Source organism: Trametes versicolor, assembly GCF_000271585.1.
Source record: "Trametes versicolor FP-101664 SS1 unplaced genomic scaffold TRAVEscaffold_5, whole genome shotgun sequence".
NCBI lineage: Eukaryota > Fungi > Basidiomycota > Agaricomycetes > Polyporales > Polyporaceae > Trametes > Trametes versicolor.
Window position 1 is genome coordinate 465,959 of NW_007360325.1, and position 18,171 is coordinate 484,129.

The following is an 18,171-nucleotide window of genomic DNA, read 5'->3' on the forward strand; positions in this document are numbered from 1 at the left end:
GAAATCCCATCCTTAGTATATTTCCTATGTGAATATCATGTTAAATCGGAGAAGTATAGTGGCACATGCTTGACTCACCTGAGCCACACACTAGTAACATCCTTTGTAACATATCTGTGGGACACCGTGTAACACAGAAAACACAAGAGTGGCTCATTCTGAATGGCTTTTCTGTGTTACACCTTGTGGCACATAAAGCAAATGCAGTTCAAATTTCGTGTGTCATTATATGGTTACATCCTGAGCCACATCTTTATCACACTTGAGCCGTATTTTAAATGTGATTTGGCTGCGACGCGGTGTCACACACTGATCTCTTTTGGACTGCGATTTCTGTGTGATTTCTGTGTTACACGGTGTCACACAGCCCGGTGCCCCCGGTGGTAGAGTTCGGTGTACAAGCGCCCATGACAGCAGATCGAGATCTGCATCGGGCCGGGGAATACGTCATCAAGACGCGTCGGCCTCAGGCTTCTGGTCTCTTCCAGTTCTCGCGAGCTTCAGCTTCCTCCCTCCTCTCATTACCGGTGGTCGCGCACTGTTCTGTGCTTCTCCTCATCGACTTCCGCAAACTTTGCTTAAAGACTCATTATAACCTCAGGCTCTACTCCCTATCCTACCTAGCGTCTGACATATAGATGTCGAAGGTCCAGCTCTATGTGTATGATCTAAGCAACGGCCTTGCAAAGCAACTCTCGAGACAACTCACCGGTCGGCAGATAGATGGAATATGGTACGCAACTAGGTCTCAAATGTGAACGAGTGATTCACCAAGCACAGGCACACCTCCGTGGTTGTATTCGGCAAGGAGATATTCTACGGGCAGGGTATCGATATCACCCGGCCGGGGATGTCTCACGTACGTGCGCTTCATACCTGGACCCCGAACCTTGCTAAGATTGCCGCAGCATGGTAGACCGCTCCAGATCGTAGATATGGGCGAAACCGCTATCGACGAAGAGACCTTTAACGAGTATTTAGAGGAAATGCGTCAACATTACACTGCAGACAAGGTGGGCAAGCTGTGTTTGATATGTGCAGGACGGTCCTTTGGCTAACGCGCATGAAGTATCATTTATTAGGTAGCTAGATGATCGAGAAGCAGAAGGCCTCGCGGCTAACGCGTGCGTGTAGACTTTAACTGCAACTCGTTCACCAACGACTGCGTGGGCTTTCTCACGGGAGGCTCAATACCGACGTGGATTAAAGACCTACCCTCCGATTTCCTCTCGACGCCTTTCGGCGCAGCTCTCCGCCCGACCATCGACTCCATGTTCCGCCGCCCTTCGCCTGGAGCCGCGCCCGCCGCGCCCCAGATGCCCGCCCCAGACTCCCTGAATGCAGCAGCCTCTGCTTCGCCCAATCCCGCGCTCGCATCCGCGCTCCTCCAAGCCGTCGCCTCGCAGGCCTACTCATCTGGCTCGCTCTCCGCCCCTACCTCCATGCCCTCTGTTGCTCCGAATTCGGGCAGCTCCACTGTGACTGGCCCGATTCACATGTGCACAAATCCGTCATCGCTGCACTCGCTTTTAAAGTCGCACCGCGCAGCGATCGTGTTCTTCACGTCGGCAACGTGTGGCCCATGCCGCATGATTGAGCCGCTGTTTGAGGATCTCGCGCACCAGAAGACGCATGGTAGCGGTAGCGGACGCGTTGCGTTCGTGAAGGTGGACCTCGCGGTTGGGATGGGCAATCAGGTTGCCGGGGAATGGGGCGTCAGGGCCACACCTACATTCTTGTTCTTCTTGGATGGAAAGAAGGTGAGTATTCTCCCAGAGCGTTGTAGTAAGTGTACTGATCACGGCTATCGGCGCTCATAGGTAGAAGAGGTGAAGGGCGCGAACGCAGCAGAACTACGCTCCCAAGTGGATCTACTCCTCTTCCAAGCCTTCCCGCGTATGTCGTCCACTATGTTATACACGAGAACTCATGTACTCACGCGCCTCATACAGCCCATCCGCATACGAAACTATCTCTTCCCGCCGTAGAAGCGCTGTCCACAAATCCTATCCTTTTCACCCAAGTGCCTGCGCTGGACACGGTCTCCGCCAAGCTCGCCTCGTTCATCGACGCCGCACCGTCCTCGCCAGAGCTGCAAACGGCTAAGCAAGCGCTCACCACCGCGATCATTCCCCTTCTGAAGACTCGTTTTCCGCCGAAAGGCACACCAGAAGCAGCGAAGAAGCCCGCATTCCCTGCTCCTCCGCAGTTGCTCGCCAGCTGGGCAACAACGACGCGCATCATCGCCAACACCCTCCCCCCGGCGCAGCTCTTCCCCCTCGTCGACCTGTGGCGGCTGGCTATCCTCGACGACGCCGTCGGCAACTGGCTCGCCTCCGCGCCCACACCCGACCCGCTGCAGCTATTCCTCGACAAGGCGCTGTCCGCACTAGACGGGAACGCGCCCGACGCGCGCAACTACCTCCTGACCACGCTGCGTGCGCTCGCGAACGGATTCGCACACGCGTCTCTGAGCAAGACCCTGCTCGCGGCGAAACGCGTCCCAATGACGCGCGCGGTCGTGGCAGCGCTGCTGCACGCGGATGCGGCGGTGCGCACGGCGGCGGCGAGCCTCGCGTTCAATGTCGCGGCCGCGCTGCAGCGGAGCCGGGTCGAGCGCGTGCGCGGGGTCACGGTCGGCACGGTGCCGACGGAGGTCGCAGAGGATGAGGAGTGGGAGGTCGAGATGGTGAGCGCGGTGCTCGAGGCGCTCGCGAACGAGACGCAGAGCGAGGAAGTCGGTGAGTGGTGTTGCGCTGATACTGTGTGTGCTCCTCGAAGCGTGGCTGATGCGTTTGGCTATTAGTTCACCGGTTGACGGCGGCGCTGGCGTTTTTGCTGCGACTGTCGCCCTTCTACGAGAGCCAGCTACAGGGTCTGCTGGAGGTGCTGCAGTCGCGCGAGACGCTGAAGAGCAAGCTCGCGCAGGGCGGATGTGGGGAGAGTGGCGTGCAGAAGCCTGAGGTGCGGAAGTTGGTGGTAGAGGTTGCGGAGAAGTTGTGTGTCTGATCTTGCTCGACTTGTGACTTTGATATCTTGGGGTTGGACAATATGTTGTGCATGTATTCTTGGGTATGTGTTGTGTAAGCTGGAGCTGTTGGGAAGTTGGGCAGTGCCAATACGCTATGAAGCATCAGTCAGCTTCACCTCTAGCGATACCTTATTCCGAAAACCAGAAAGAGGCTTCTTACCTACCATGGTGGCCAGCTTGGTGCTGAGAAGTCTGGGATCACGCTGATGCCACGTTGAGTACATTTCTTGAATAACGCAACGAGCTGCTCTTCCCGGTTGCGCTCTCCCGGTATTATTATACTTCCCTCCGTCGCATCGGGGACGAAGCGCGGGCCTACCTTCACCGAGACGCGGCGAAGATGCAAATGTACCGGCCCTTCCGATATAACGTCGTCGATTTCCTGCCAGTGTGTGCGCTTGATCGATGGTTGGTCTGTCTCCTCTGGGCCTCGATACTCCAGAGACAGCTCGCGAATTTTGGCATTTCGGGTGTAGCTGAGGGCAGGTATGAACCAGTCTGCGTCGGTGTGCTTTTGTATACAGGTGGTCATCTTCAGACTCTGTAGACTCGTGTACCGGGTGAAGGCTGTTAAGGGAAAGGCGGTCAGACACAACCGTCAATCATGATGTGTGAGGAGACTCGTTGTTGGCTACCTTCGAAATGGTCTTCAAAAAACCCTGGGTCATCGGCATAGCACGGCCCCAGCTCAAGGAACTGTATGGATGAGGGGAGAATTTGGAGAAAAGGGTGGTATATGCAAACGAGTTCTAGCTGAATAACAGATATTACACGCTGCGACAACAGTGATGTCCCGCGACCCGCAAGTCATTCGACTCACCTTCAGCGAGGTCAGATTCCTGCATACGCTCGTTCCGCTCCCAGGGGACCCGACTAACTCGCAGCAAATGACTCTCAAGAGCGAGAGAGAGGTGATATGCGGGAACTGCTCGAGAAATCTGTCGAGGTATTGGAAGTCACCGAACCAAATATCGCGCAACTCAAGGTGCGTGATCGAGGTGGCCCTCGAAAGCCTACGAACAAGCGGGCCCGTGGCGGTGGAGATGCTACCGTCCAGACTACACAGCGCGACGGAGTGCAGGCCAGGGAGGTGTTGGATGGTGCGTGGGTTGAGTGGCCCCGTTTCGGGATCCCCCCCGTCCGTGTTCGATGTGATGTCTCGAAATGATATCTCGAGGTGTCTGACCAGCGCGCCGAGCTCCCGGGACGCCGCGATTGTGTCGGAGAACTTGCTTAGGGGTTGGTATTCATCGAAAGAAACGCTGTGGTACAGATGATACTGCGCTCGCTTTAACCAAGCCGAGCAGGTCAGGGCGCACGCTGGGAGGGTGCTAATTCTCAGGTCAGGGTCGGCGGCCACAGCATCAATGAGGTCGAGGCAGATGTCGATAGGTATTGCCCTTTGCATGGATATAGGTGGAAAAGAGTGGCAGTCGAGGGTGGTCGGACTTGTGGTGGGCGGACGTGGTACGTTCATCAACGATAACGCCCAGTGAGAATCGACAATATTAAAATCTATTGCGAGCTATTGCCCTCAAGTACGAGCTATTTAAATATATTTGGATCTATTCGTCGCCCGTTGCGGGCGCTTTTCTGTCTGGTTTCGTCTCGTTTTGTCTCGGCGATCGTCTTTTTCAACTGCTGTCATGTCAATTCGAATGCATCCATATCAACTTTTTCACCCGACCGTTCTGCTTTTGCGAAAAAAAATTGGGCGCCTGACAACTTTCTGCGATGGCGTCATCCTGGTTTTTGACTTCGCAGAGTTCGAAGTCGCTCGCCCCTTCGCCACACATATCCCTCTTGCTTCCTGCGCCCATGTCCGTGCACCGTCTCTGCGCTGGCATCTCCTCCCCTCCCAGTTCGAGCTTGCATTCTTCGCTCTCTCCACTGACTGACTAACTCACTAACCCGCTGACATACTGACATACTGACCCACATACTTTGCTAATCATCACTGACCTACTGACCACTGACCTACTGACCTACTGACGAGTTATTGTTACCGGCTTTAGATGCATCGCACACTTGCTCGGTACGCGCGCAGTCGCGCCCGCCATTCTCAACGCGGCCTCTACAATCTACCAGTGTGCGCGCGGCACTGACGGGCGCAGAAGGACGGGCGCGACGCACAAGTAGGGGCGCTGCTGGGACGGGTGCGCGACTGGGTTCGGGGTGCTGCCGGTAGGCGCGACGGGGCGCGACGTGCAGGTGCGGGGCACGACTGGGTTCGACGCGGTGGCGGTGGGCGCGGCGCTCGCGGTGGGCGCGGCTGGGTACGCGGCGCGGGGGCGGGGCGCGGGGGCGACCGGCGGGCGTGGACGGGGCGTGGACGGGGGATATCGGATACGTATCATGTAGCTCGGGGGTCTGTGTATTGTCATCCATTGCAATATCATGCAATTCATTTTAATATGTCGCAATAGTTTTATATGAACGGCAATAGACAGCCATCTATTGTTTCGGCACTTTTTCTATTGCGAGTGTTTACGATGTATTAAATCTGGCGGGGCGGAAAACAATAGCTCGCAATGGCTCGCAATAGATCTTAATATTGTCGATTCTCACTGGGGATAACGATCGATGGCGTTCAAATAACGTTCAAAGGTATATACCAAGGCCGAGAAAGTCGGGGTGCACCGCCACCCCCACACACATAAAATCCTCGTATAGTCTTCGCTAGCTTGTCAAGCGTAGCACCATCCTCGACTTTCATATGGTCTAGATAGTAGACTCGATGCCAGTAAGGTAAGTAGATCATGCTATATTGGACCTTCAAGTTGAAAGGAGCTTGCCTTGGATATCCAACCCCATGCCGCGTCAGACATCCATCAAGTCGGAAGATAACGCGTCATGGCTACCACCAGAAGTACTTACTGGTGGAGGCAACGGGTGTGGAGTATATGTTTGAAGCAAAATTTGCTGAGGCTGAGGTTCGTGCGACCTTCAGCGTCACCGTAAGCTGCAGCCTGAGATAGTTCCTTTTCGCCCTCGTTCTGGAACATCGATTCCAGCGCAGTGATGTTGATCCTCGAGCGAGTTAACGCATCAACCGAGGACTTGGGAGAATTCAGAGAGGCTTCAGCAGCTGAAGACGGTTTAGGCGTGGATATGATATCAATCAGAAGCGCCGTTCTACGTCACGGTTTTGCGTAGATAGTCTCCCGAGCCTCCGAACGCATGAGGCTGGTTCACGAGCCTTCGAAGGTGTGCGAACGCGTCTAGTTTCAAATTTGAGGAACTTCCACCCCACAGCACCAGCGTTGCCCTACCACGCCTACATGTACCCGGTGTTCATTTTTCTGCTGCGGAGAGATCGACGTCTGGAACACCAAACCATATTTGGGAATTGCTGATACTTTGACTCTGCGTCCCGGTCAGTGGGTAGATATGCCCGCTCGCTCTTTAATGCGCGCCGGCGCCGGCCACTAGTGAATTTTTACATGTCAGAAATAGTACGGACCTCCCCCTTCTAGTGCATTCATTTCAAAGGTATGTATGTAGACGTAGGAGAGTAGGAGGATATATATTCCAAGCTTATGAGAAGGCCGAGCGCCGGAGATCCGGAGGTGACTCAACGCCCGATATACCTAAAATGGCAGTCTGCCGGCCGGACACGCCGGCGCAGGTGTGCGGCGATGAAGTCGCTACAGGTTCTGCTTCCCGACCACCATCCCGCCCGACGTCTTCCCACACACACACCTCCGCCGTCTTCCGCTAGGCTCCTAGTCGCATGCGACGCAGGCGGCCGGCATGTACGACCCAAACGCCCCTATGACCTACGCAGGCGACCAGGCGGCGGGCGAGGAACAGTTCATCTCGACCTTCTTCTGCCGCGCTCTCTACGACTACCAGACGCACGACTCCTCTTCCCTCTCCTTCCACAGAGGCGACATTATCGAGGTCCTTACGCGTCTCGAATCTGGGTGGTGGGATGGGCTGCTCAACGATGAGCGCGGATGGTTCCCCTCCAACTACGTGAACATCATCTCTGACCAGGAGGCTGAAGCTGCTCTGAACTCGGGTGACTATACGCCAAGTCAAGCATCACTACCGGATGACTCTATGGTTGATATGGCGCAGACGATGTCGCAGGCTCTCTCGCAATCCGACTCCGATGGTGATTGGTTGAACGGCGGCGGAGACTACTCTCAGCAGCCCCAACATACCAACGGCGCCGCGACTCGTGCGCCCGGTACCAAACAGAGCGACTTTTGGGTACCTCAGGTGTCGCAGGACGGTCGAGTGCGTATCACCTCATGGCTGCTATCCGTAGACTGCTAAATGATTTGCAGATATTTTACGTCAACACGCAAACTGGGCAGCAATCTCGAGACCTTCCTCAAGAGCTCGACGAAGAGGCAGATCCAGAAGTTGCGGCTCTCTCCCCTCATGCCACTTCTCGAGCTGTTCCTACTGCGGCATTCGGCGCGGCAGCGGTCAATGGGAGCAGTCGGGACGGTGGTGCCGGCTTTGGTATCCCGAAACGCACGAGGACTCCGGAGCCATGGGCGAGACGTCTTGCGGACGATGGGATGTCCTACTACTACGTGAACAAGATCGACGGTCAAGTTTCCTGGACGGTACCAGAGGCCGGCGCCCCACTGGGTTATGTCGACGAGACGCCCTCTCGAGAAACTGTGGCGCGAAGCTCCCCCGCTGCCTCTGCCTCTTCGATTCCGCACGCCAATGGAACGAATGGACGACTGCGATCGGATTCCACGGCCTCGCGCACAGCAGATCGCCTCAGCATCCACTCTGATGACTCTGAAGTCTATCCCGCGAGGCGCGACCGATCGGAGTCTTCCTCAAGCGTGCAGAAGGTCAATGGCAACGGCGTGAGTCGCCTCGAATCTACTCCTAGCGCACCGTCCGCGCGTTCGCAGCCGCAAGTGAATCCTGGTCTTGAGCTCACAGCAGCGGAAGAATCTGCCAAGGCGCTACAGGAATCTTTGGCCCCCCATCCTCCCGAATCTGCTGCTGAACTTGCGAATCATGTCGGTGAAGCGATTAACTCTCTCGTCCGGTTCCTCAGGAGCGCAGCCGGTCCCCGTCGTTCAGATCAGTTCCGCGAGGTTGATCAACTGGTACTGAAGGTGGTCGCAGCGGTGCGCAATCTCCTTTACGTGACTGCCACCCCAAGCGGACACGTCGCAAGCCATCTCTATCCACGGGACCCTCGCGACCCCAGAATAGCGGCATCTGGCCAGACACTCCAGGCACATCTGAAGGCTGCCCATCGCAAAGTGGCGGGGACTCTATCAAAGCTTGTGCTTTCGGCCCTGGCGATGCAGTACGACCCTAGTCTGTCCAACTCTGACAAACCCAATCGGATGGAGGCCGACGTTGCTGAACTCGAACGTGCCGTTGTTGCATTCGTCGGGGAGGTGCAGTTCTTCCAAGAGCAGCATAACCTGTCGAATTCGCTATCCAGTTCGGGCACAAAGCGGCTGCATGGTGTGTTCTCCACTGCGAACATTGGTCTCGGGCTGCCCGGCGCGGGAGTTGCTGCAGATTGGCGGGGTCTCGGCTACGTCGCTGCGGAGGATGGTGCGGATGTGCCGGGGCGGGTGCTCAACGACGACGTCGTGATCGAGTACAAGGGTAGCTTGAAGGCGCTGGAGGCCAAGCTAGGCGCTTTGGTCATTTCCCTCAAGTATCTGGACAGCCACCCCGGTATGTGTGGTGTCAGTTTTATATGAAATTTACGTAACTGACCGATATGTTGCGGATATATAGACCGCGTCTCACAAGAGGGACAGAATGCCTCTGCATATCTTTCCTACTTGCTCTCCTACCTCGGCGGTATCAACGTCGCGCAACATGTCGATGTCGATGGCATCCGCTCAGAGTCTGGCATGTCTTCAGCTTCCGCGCAGTACATGCAGACTGTCGATAAGGCGCGCTCGCTCGTACGCACCATGGAGGCCGCCACGCAGGCGCTCTACGACGACGGCATGGTCCTCTTCATGACGGTACAAAGCCTCTCGCGCCCGGAACTCCTTAGCGATAAGGAGTTCAACAGCCTAGTCGGCGTCGTCGAGACCACGGCACCCACTGTGCGCTCCAACTGTGTCTTGGTCGCGCAGACGCTCGAGTCGCTCCTCGCGACGGGCCACGACCAGGCGGCGATAGGCCAGGGCGACTACCGCAACTCCATAGAGTGGCGAACGTCGCGCATCAACATGACGGACGCGTCTATCGCGGCGCTCACATCGCGCCTCGCAGATGTACCGAGCGGGGACGACGAGTTCGTGGACATGGAGCTCGCGTTCAGCCGCCCCGGTATGCGCACGCTCCCGTCGTCAGCGGACACCGTTGGTGCTGCGTCGACATCCTCGACAATTTACAACAACGCGGGACAGCCGTCGTCGCAGTCGTCTTTGGACATGTCGGACCGGTCACGGTCAGACAGCTTGAGCGAGCCACAGACACCAACTTGGTCCCAAACCGAGACCACGGTCGACGGAGCGTTCGTAGGTGGGGGTTCGGGCATCGACATGGGCCCCGACGAGCCCCTCGACGACGATGTGGCCCCATACGTGGACGAGGAAGAACGTATGTGTCATATATACTGCGTAAGCCAGCGCGTGTTAACTCACCTCGTATTTTTTAGCTGCTATCCTTGGCAAGTCACCGCCGCGCGGCGGTGCCGGCAACAAACTCATGAAGCTCCTCGGTCCGGAAACGCCACAAGACTATATCAACCGGATGAACGCAGACCAGAAGCCGTGGTACTTGCGGTCGAACTACGACCAGGCAGAGATTCTTATCGATCCGGATGGAAGTGTTCGCGCGGGTACTGGGTCTGCGCTTGTCGAACGGTTGACGGCACACGAGCTCGGACGTATGTTTTTTCTACCCGTCCCAGCATATAAGGGCACCTCTCAATTTTTTCATAGACACCGCGTTCAACAAGAACTTCCTGATGACATTCAAGTCGTTCATGACTGTAGACGAGCTCTTCGACCACCTTGCGAAGCGCTTTTGGATACAGCCACCCCCCGGGTTGAAACCGCAAGAGCTCGAGGAGTGGACTCGCTTGAAGCAGCAGATTGTCCGCGTTCGGTTAGCATCATCACTCTCGGGATTTATCTGCACAGTTGACTCACAGGCCACGCAGTGTGCTGAACACGTTCCGGACCATGGTCACGGACGACGACATTCTCGAGAAAGAGGACATGTACATCCTCGGTCGCATGAAGGAATTCGCTTCAAATGAAGAGGTCGTCACTTTCGCTGCAGCCAAGCAGCTTCTCATCCTCATCGAGCGCGCGGTAAGCTTCTTTACCCCATCTGCGTGTTCACCTCACTCACTCGTCTTCTACAGCAACGGGGCGGCGACACCGCCATCAAGACGACCAACACCGTCCCGATCACGCCTCCAGCGCCCATTGTGCCTAAGAGCAAGAAGGTCAAGCTCATGGAGATTGACCCGCTCGAGCTCGCGCGGCAGCTCACCCTCATGGAGGCCGCGCTATACAAGAAAATCAGGCCAATGGAGTGTTTGCAGCGGTCGCGAGAAGCGAAACCGGGGAAGACGCCGGATAACATCACCACGATCATCCAGCTGAGCAACAGGGTGCGTTTCACGCGCGAGGGCGCTTGGAGCAAATACGCTGAACGATATCATAGATTGCAAACTGGGTGGCTGAATCCGTCCTTGCCAAGGAAGACTCCCAGAAGCGCGCGCGAGTGGTCAAGCACTTCATCCTGCTCGCAGACGTAAGTCTTTTGCATCCTGATCTTTATCGTAGCATGCTCATTGTGTATCACAGCGGTGTCGAGGGATGCAGAATTACTCAACGATGACGGCAGTGATCTCTGGCCTGAATACCCCTCCGATTCGACGGTTGAAGCGGACATGGGAGCAGGTGAACGCGAAGATCATGTCCCAGCTGAAAGTGTGCGAGTCAACTATCGATACCAACAAGAACTTCAATAATTACCGATCGCTTCTGGCAACGATCCAACCCCCTTGTGTACCCTTCATTGGTACGCTTCGTCTATTCATCACTGCGATATTGTCATTGACCGGTGTGTTTAGGTGTTTACCTGACCACTTTGACCTTCATCAACGATGGCGCGGAGGACAAGCTCGCCGGCAACATGATCAACTTCCGCAAGCGGCAGAAAGCGGCGGAGGTCATCCAGGACATCAAGCGGTGGCAGGCGAAGCCGTACAACTTCCAGACGGTCGCGCCCGTGCTCGCGTATCTGGAAGAGTCCTTCCAGGCCTACCAGGACGCGCAGGATTATGGCGACCAGTTCTGGAACCTCAGTCTCGAACGCGAGCCGCGCGAGCGCGAGGACGAGAAGATGGCGCGGCTGCTGCAGGAGAGCGGCTTTTTGTAGTAGACGGGCGTGTTTGTCTGTGTTTTTCGTGTGTCCGGGCTACCCCGCGCGTGTCTTTTTTTTCGTCCCCCATCCCCCCTTTTCCACCCGTTCCCCGCGAGACCATATTCGTATCATGCTCTGTGTACTAGTGTTCTGCCGTTCGCACTTGACTTATACCGTCTACATGCTGTACTAGTAGTTACCACTACTCGCGGACTGGGATCATGCTGGATAACCACTAATCAAGGCATGGTGCTGCCCTCTTCCGCTGCTTGTGTGGGATGTGCGATGTCCTCGATTGAGCGAAAGTTTGAAGTTTGTCATGGTGTGATGCATTGGCAGTTACGTATACTGGTACGTGTTTAATGAGTGATGCGTGTCTCCTGTACTCAGACTGCGTCAAGTTCAGGCTGATGTGCACGCTGACAGACACGGACAGACCTGTAGCAGGCGTGAGAACCTTTTGCAACTAGGAAAGAATGCAACCATGATGCTGTGGCGTTCTGTTTGTGGCTTCCAACCGCAACCATCATCACCAAATACCTGCGGCGCTGCAGCCGAAACAATCATGGAGGAGGATGGGACGTTCTTCGACAAAGAGCGCGACCGTCTGACCGCCGAGATCAGCAGCGTGAGTGGCGTCGGATCCTGCGCCTTGCGAGACGCCTCAGCTGAAACGAACGCATCCGCAGGGCTTCGAGGAGCTGCTGTCCTCGAGCAACAACCTCAACAGAAAGCTCGAGGAGGTGCTCGGCATGACACGGGAGTACGAGACAATCGCTGCGCTATGGCAGAGCTTCCACGAGCTCATGCGGGGCCACCAAGACGAGGGCGAGGCTGCTGCGGAGGCCGAGCCACACGGGCTCCCGGGGACGGGTGGACACGTTCTCGCGGCGTCGAAGTCGGGGAACGGGGGGACGGACCAACAACAACAGGGGTCATAATTTGACGGGGGACAGGGACGACGCAGACATCCGAGGACAGCAGCCATGGGCTCGGCATTGTATTCATTCGTGTATATGTATACGTACGCGCGCGATCATCAGACATCGAGGACGTGAGCGAGTTGTCATTTGCGGGTTGTCGTGAACACAATAGGTATCCAAATACAGCGGGAGTCGGACAAAGTGCACAGTATGCGACAGAAGAGGTAAAACGTAATAAGTATCGTAAGGCGGTCGTATCTCTCTCAGATGTCGGCCCAGCTCGCCACCCAGGAGAAGCCGTTGAACTCGGCCTGGTCGCGCGTAGACAGTTGGGTATGCACTGGGGTCAGTGTCGGTTGCTCCTTCGTGAACTCTTCGTCGAAGTTGCTGGTATCGGCACTCCCGTTCTGTGCGTAACAGGTCAGCTTTGGGCTTCGCACAGAGACTAGGCGGACGTACGATCGTAGGGAAGTACGGGGGCGGGATGCGCTTGTGCAAGACGTCGTCGAAGTTCACATCCTTGAAGAACGGATGTCTCTTGATCTCTTCTGCATCGCTCTTTCCAGAGCCCAGTCGCCGTGTGGGGTCGCGTGTGAGGAGCTGTATCAACCATATTCAGCATTATCGTCGAGGGTGTTGCGCTACAGCGCCAGCTTCTCACCTTCTGCAAGACCGAGACAGCATCACGGGGCATCGTGATGGGGTACAAGGGCTCGTCCTCGAGAATGGCGTCGAAGATCTCGTCCTCGTCGTCTCCACGGAACGGAGACTGACCGAGCAACATCTCATACATCAGCACACCGAACGCCCACCAGTCGACTGCACGCCCGTAGCGCTGCTCGAGAAGAATCTGCGAAGTATGCGTAAGACAAGGTGAGGAGTCCGCGTATTATGGCGACGCACCTCGGGAGCCATGAACTCCGGAGTACCACAGAACGTGCTCGTCGTCAAACCGAACCACATCTCCTCCTTGCACAGACCGTAATCGGCCACCTTGACGTGACCGTCCAACGTGAGCAGGATGTTATCGAGCTTCAGATCGCTGCGCAGATTGACGTATTAGTATTACACCTTCTGATAAGGGTGTCCGGTCTTACCGGTAGATAATGCCGTTGGCGTGGAAGTATTCCAAAGCGAGCAACACCTCCGACGCATAGAACTTGGCCTGCCGCAGCGAGAACTGCTTCCGCTGGATATGCAGCATGAGATCACCACCGCTGACATACTCCATGACGAAGTAGACACGGGTCTCCGTCTGGAAACATGAGTGCAGCCCAAGCAAGAAGGGGTGCCGCTCGCGGGCAGCGGCCAAGAAGACCCGCTTTTCTGAGCGTGTGCTGTTGAAACAACATTCAGCGTCCTGCTCGAGCTATACTTGCAAAGCTACGGAAAGCGTACCTCTCGACTTCGTCGTTGTCGATGATGAACTCCTTCTTCAGGACCTTGATGGCATACAGGCTGTTCGTCTTCTTCTCCTCGGCGAGCATGACCTTACCGAAGTTACCCTTACCGAGGACGGCGAGGAAGTTGAAGTCGTCGAGCCCGACTTTCCGCTTCCGTGCGGCCGCTTGGCGGATTTGCTGTTGCGCATCCACTGGTGGGACCGGCGGGAGAGAAGCCTGCCGGTCGGCAGGGGTCATGCGAGGAGCCATGCCCTGGGCGGGGTTAGCGGGCAGGGTAGGCTGCTTCTGAGGAACAGGGGGGACGGCCTAATACAAACAAGCCGTTAGTGAATGCATTGGCCACATGGGAAAAGTCCGTTATACCTGATAAGCGTCCGGCGGTGGCGGTATCTCGTACCCAGACACAGGAGGACCGGGGTATGCCTGCTGAGGCTCCGAGGGGAAGGGTGGCGCGACACCAGGTCGTCCAGGCGGCACCGGCCGCCCTGAAGGCTGTTGAGGGAACCCAGGCGGAGGGACTGGTTGGCCGCCGAAACGCGGATCCGCTTGCGCAAGGTCGTGCGCAGGACTGCCAGTGCGCTGGCCGTATCCCGGTGCGGGCTGGGGAGGCACCTCACCAAGCCGCATACGCTCCATCTGGTCGATGGGTGCTTGAGACTCGGCTGGCGAAAGGTGCAAGGCTGGATGCGCCTGCTGTGGTGAGACGCGCGACTGGGTGGGGCGGCGTTGTTGCTCCTTGATGGCGCGCATGTCGCGGAGCAGTTGGTTGGCGGTCTCCATCGACATACCGCAGAAGTCGGGCACCAAATGCGCACAGTTGGCGTGGCAGGTGATGCCGCACTCCGTGCATCGTCGAGCGTTCTTGCGACCAAGGGGGAGCATGTAGCCGCAGTGGCAGCACCAGTTCGCGCCGATGTTGTTGATGGGCTCGAAACGGTGGGGGATGCGGTGGTTGATCTTCTCTTCGTCCTCCTGTGATATATACGGCGCGGGACATTAATCACATATTAGACTTCGGACGGACGGAACCACTTACCCCTGTATTCGACTTTGATATACACTTGGTGACAACCTTCTCGTAGCACTTCTTGTGACAAGTGTATCGGCAATCTTCGCATTGGTACCCGACGGCGTTGAGCAAGAACTCGTTGCAGAAGGCGCAAAGGATGATCTGGTAGAACTGCCGCTGAATGAACTTGTGTCCGTTCATCTCGTGCACCTCGTCCTTGCGCTTGCGGACTGCACCCTGACGTCCGAGCCCACCGGGAGCATCGAGTGGCCGCTTGCGGACGTTCTCCTTGACTGCGGTGACGTTGAAGTCGCAATATAATATACCTGTCAAAAGGCCACTTACTGAAGTTTAACCGCAACGCGACAGCACCGGCGGGCTCTACGGCAAACCATGCATCAATCCCGTCAGCACTGACACCTCCGGGCATCCCAGGGACGGCACCAGCCACGGGGACGGGCGCGTTGTTGAACTGGATGGGAGAGTTCATGTCACTCATGCTGGTTGACTGCCCCGAGAAGCCGGCTGCGTCGCCGTTCATCGCGCCGGCGGTGACCCACCCACCCTGCCCGCTCTCTATCAGGACCTTCTGCCGCCTCTGCGCCTCCACGAGATCGTTGATTTTGATCCATAGCAGACCGATGAGGGTCGGGTGCTGTTCGCTAGCCTGCTTGTCGTACACGGCGATTTCGACCTCGTTTGCTTTATCGATGGTGATCTCGAAGTCCTCCATCCAACGGTCGGTCTTGGTCGGGTGGGAGCGCGCGCGCTGCGTACCCTCAATCCGGAACGAGACATAAGTCTCAATCTGCTTGGAAGCGGAACGCGACCTGAATGTTGACACAATGGGCGCGTGGTCCAGCTCGCGCGCTCCTTTGAGGGTAACCAGAAGCTTCCCAGACAACGGTTTTGACCGAAGGTTATCCTTGCGCTCGCCGCCCACTCCGGGGCCTGCGGGGCCGGGACCAGGACCTGAGGCTGCTTAACGCGGTTTGCTGAGCTCGGCCAATCTCCGTAGCTTGATACATTACTCACCTGGTTCCTCCTCCTCCTCGACATCATCAAGGATATGCAGTGTTTTGTACCGCTTCAAAGCAGACTGAAGCAGTTGGATCTTGCGCTCACTCTCGATGCGCTTGCTCTCTGCATCCGCTCTAGACTTCTTATCACCGTCTGCCTGATAGAGTTTGGCCATCTTGTCGATGCCTCGTTTGTACTGCATCTCGACCTGGAGCTTGTACTCGAGCTGATGGAGCATACGCGAGATCTTGGCGGTGGTGTGCGGCGTGTCGGCCTTGATCAGGTCCAGGTTGGTGTAGGTCTTGGGCTTCGGCGCACCGTAACCGTCGTCTACCGGCGGACCCCCGGAGGCATGCAGCTCGGGAGAGCGGGGACCGTTCCTCGCGTATTCTGAGGCGGACGAGGAGCCGCCGGAATAGCGATTGACCTCGCCAGGACGAGGCATTCGTGGTGACTGAGGGAGGCCGGGTTGAGACGAGCTAGTGCTACTTGATCGGGAGTGATCGTCGCGCTGCTGCATCATCTTGCGAGAATGCAGCTCGCGGAGGGTGTCCTCGAAGTAGGAGAGCGAACGCTCCGCCTCGCGGATCTTGGCGTCGTTCTTGCGCAGGACATCGGGGTTACTGGTAGCCTGGCGAATGAGCTTGGATGCCTCGAGGAACTTGCGCTCGGTCTCGATGCGCTTGTAGACGTCCTGGATCTTCTGGTCCAGCTCGTGCGCCTGCGAGCGGGTGATACGCGCGTGTAAGCGGTCGGCGACGGCGGGGCGATGGCAGAGATGGGGTGCTCACCATGGCGGTCTGTGTGGTCGTCGCCCGCAGTGGCGGGGTGCGTGGGTCGGTCGGCAGACGTGGAGAGAGAAGACAAGGTGGTTTGCTGAGAGAGCTGCTCTCCGTCGATTCCGCCGAGGGGCAGTGATTGTGTGTATCTGCTTGGGTCACCGCCACCCACCCCACATCCGGTAATGATAAGATCTTATCGCCTCCCTTTTGTCCGACAACCTATATTTACCATTTCTACCCCGGATCGCGTCCCCGCCGAGCCTCGACGCGTCTTCATCGTCCCCCATGCCCTCCTTCGCCTCGACATCTGAAGTGCGCGACGGCGCAGACGGTGTGCTGCTCGTTCTGCGCGCACGACACGTCTTCGTGGTCGGGACGCCCTCTAGCGACGCGCATACAGTCAAGGGCCGCCTTCCGGACGACCTGGACGTAACCGTCGAATCGGACCTGGTCGTAACCCTCACGGGCATGGTAAACCGCGTCAAAATCGATGCCCATAGAGTACAATCCTCGGCGATAGCGAAGCACCTACTGCACTACTTCCATGTGGTGCGTACTGCCTCGCCCCTCTTTCACCCGCATTCCGATGCCGTGGTACTCTCTCGCTCATGTCATGCGGTGCAAATTCGCAACGTTCGTTCGGACAGAACGGCGAGCAGCTCGGTGTACGACCCGCGTCCAAGCTATTTGTCGATGAATCCGACGGCGTCACCAAGCGTGCGTGGGCCTATTGACATTTTCCGTTTGTATGCCACAGCCGCTGAACGCGTGCTCACTCAGTGACGCTCAGCCCGACACGGCCCATTTTGCCCTCACGCTCGGCGGACGCCGTGCGTTTGTCCGCGATCGAACTCTTGTATATCTTCAAGACGCGACCCCTGGCGGGACCGCAGCAGCAGAGCCTCCACACCGCGCACACCCGTTCGTACTCTCCGCCTTTCAGCGTCAGTCCCGCTCAGCTTCTACGCGCGGCGTAATGTAGATGCCGACCCCAACACAACTGCGGACCCCTTTTCACCGCATGCATTCCTTCCCCTAGTCGCCGCGCTCGACCGCACGGTGGACAGGTTTGCTGCTCTCTTCGTAAGGTACGCGCTCTTCCGTCGTCTCCGATAATCCTTGAATTTGAGCGGCCGGCAGGCGCTACCCGCTGATATTCGGACCGTGGCGCGAGGTGCGCCGCATATACCCAACCTCCGGCAGCATCTGACCGACGGAACGATCGTCGTCGCTATTTCGGGGAGTAGAGGTATGATGCGGAGGTCGCTGCTTCTCTCAAGCTCGCCCGCGCTGTGGCAGATATCATAGCCCGGTCGCCACACGCGCAGTTCCGCAAACAGTCGCGTCGGCTGCTCAAGGTACGGTCCCCCTGTATTACTGTGTCGCTTCGACTTAGCTGAGATGGCTGCGTCTTAGATAATGCACGGCAATAACGCCTCTGCGTCTTCTACGTCAGTGGGCGCTCTGCGTAGGCTTTTGCAGAGCGGTCAAACAGCGGTGGACGATATCCCCCCTCCTGACGGTGAAAGTGAGTTACTTCCAACTCAGGATCATTTCGAGATATTGTGCCACTCGATGGAACGGTTATTCAAGTCCGGCCGGGGGCCAATGCGCTACAAGGTATTTTATGTTTCCTTTCACACTTTGAAACCTTCCGCTTCGA

General features: G+C 57.0%; 4 protein-coding genes across 4 annotated transcripts; 3 read left to right on the forward strand and 1 right to left on the reverse strand.

Moving 5' to 3' along the window:
• Positions 1-638: 638 nt before the first annotated feature.
• Positions 639-3,009, forward strand: TRAVEDRAFT_46493 (DUF862-domain-containing protein; the record flags this gene model as incomplete). The annotated part of the gene is made up of 8 exons (XM_008039153.1): positions 639-733; positions 781-859; positions 909-1,013; positions 1,070-1,082; positions 1,135-1,760; positions 1,821-1,896; positions 1,953-2,741; positions 2,807-3,009. 8 exons carry the CDS (start codon positions 639-641, stop codon positions 3,007-3,009), a joined length of 1,986 nt encoding a protein of 661 aa, XP_008037344.1.
• A 3,705-nt stretch (positions 3,010-6,714) lies between these two features.
• On the forward strand, positions 6,715-11,628 carry TRAVEDRAFT_147074 (ras GEF). Its single transcript, XM_008039462.1, has 10 exons — positions 6,715-7,276; positions 7,327-8,707; positions 8,771-9,589; positions 9,648-9,878; positions 9,934-10,099; positions 10,155-10,308; positions 10,362-10,613; positions 10,667-10,756; positions 10,810-11,026; positions 11,079-11,628. The coding sequence occupies exons 1-10, from the start codon at positions 6,785-6,787 to the stop codon at positions 11,384-11,386; spliced, it is 4,110 nt and encodes a 1,369-aa protein (XP_008037653.1). The 5' UTR covers positions 6,715-6,784; the 3' UTR covers positions 11,387-11,628.
• Positions 11,629-11,936: 308 nt separating this feature from the next.
• TRAVEDRAFT_122408 (uncharacterized protein) lies at positions 11,937-12,312 on the forward strand (the record flags this gene model as incomplete). The annotated part of the gene is made up of 2 exons (XM_008039463.1): positions 11,937-11,999; positions 12,061-12,312. The coding sequence occupies 2 exons, from the start codon at positions 11,937-11,939 to the stop codon at positions 12,310-12,312; spliced, it is 315 nt and encodes a 104-aa protein (XP_008037654.1).
• Positions 12,313-12,428: 116 nt separating this feature from the next.
• TRAVEDRAFT_147078 (protein kinase C) lies at positions 12,429-16,567 on the reverse strand. The gene is made up of 11 exons (XM_008039464.1): positions 16,518-16,567; positions 15,742-16,447; positions 15,052-15,684; positions 14,734-14,999; positions 14,061-14,669; positions 13,693-14,003; positions 13,392-13,631; positions 13,198-13,336; positions 12,956-13,144; positions 12,754-12,894; positions 12,429-12,701 (listed from the first exon to the last, which is right to left on the reverse strand). Exons 1-11 carry the CDS (start codon positions 16,518-16,520, stop codon positions 12,558-12,560), a joined length of 3,381 nt encoding a protein of 1,126 aa, XP_008037655.1. The 5' UTR covers positions 16,521-16,567; the 3' UTR covers positions 12,429-12,557.
• Positions 16,568-18,171: the final 1,604 nt, after the last annotated feature.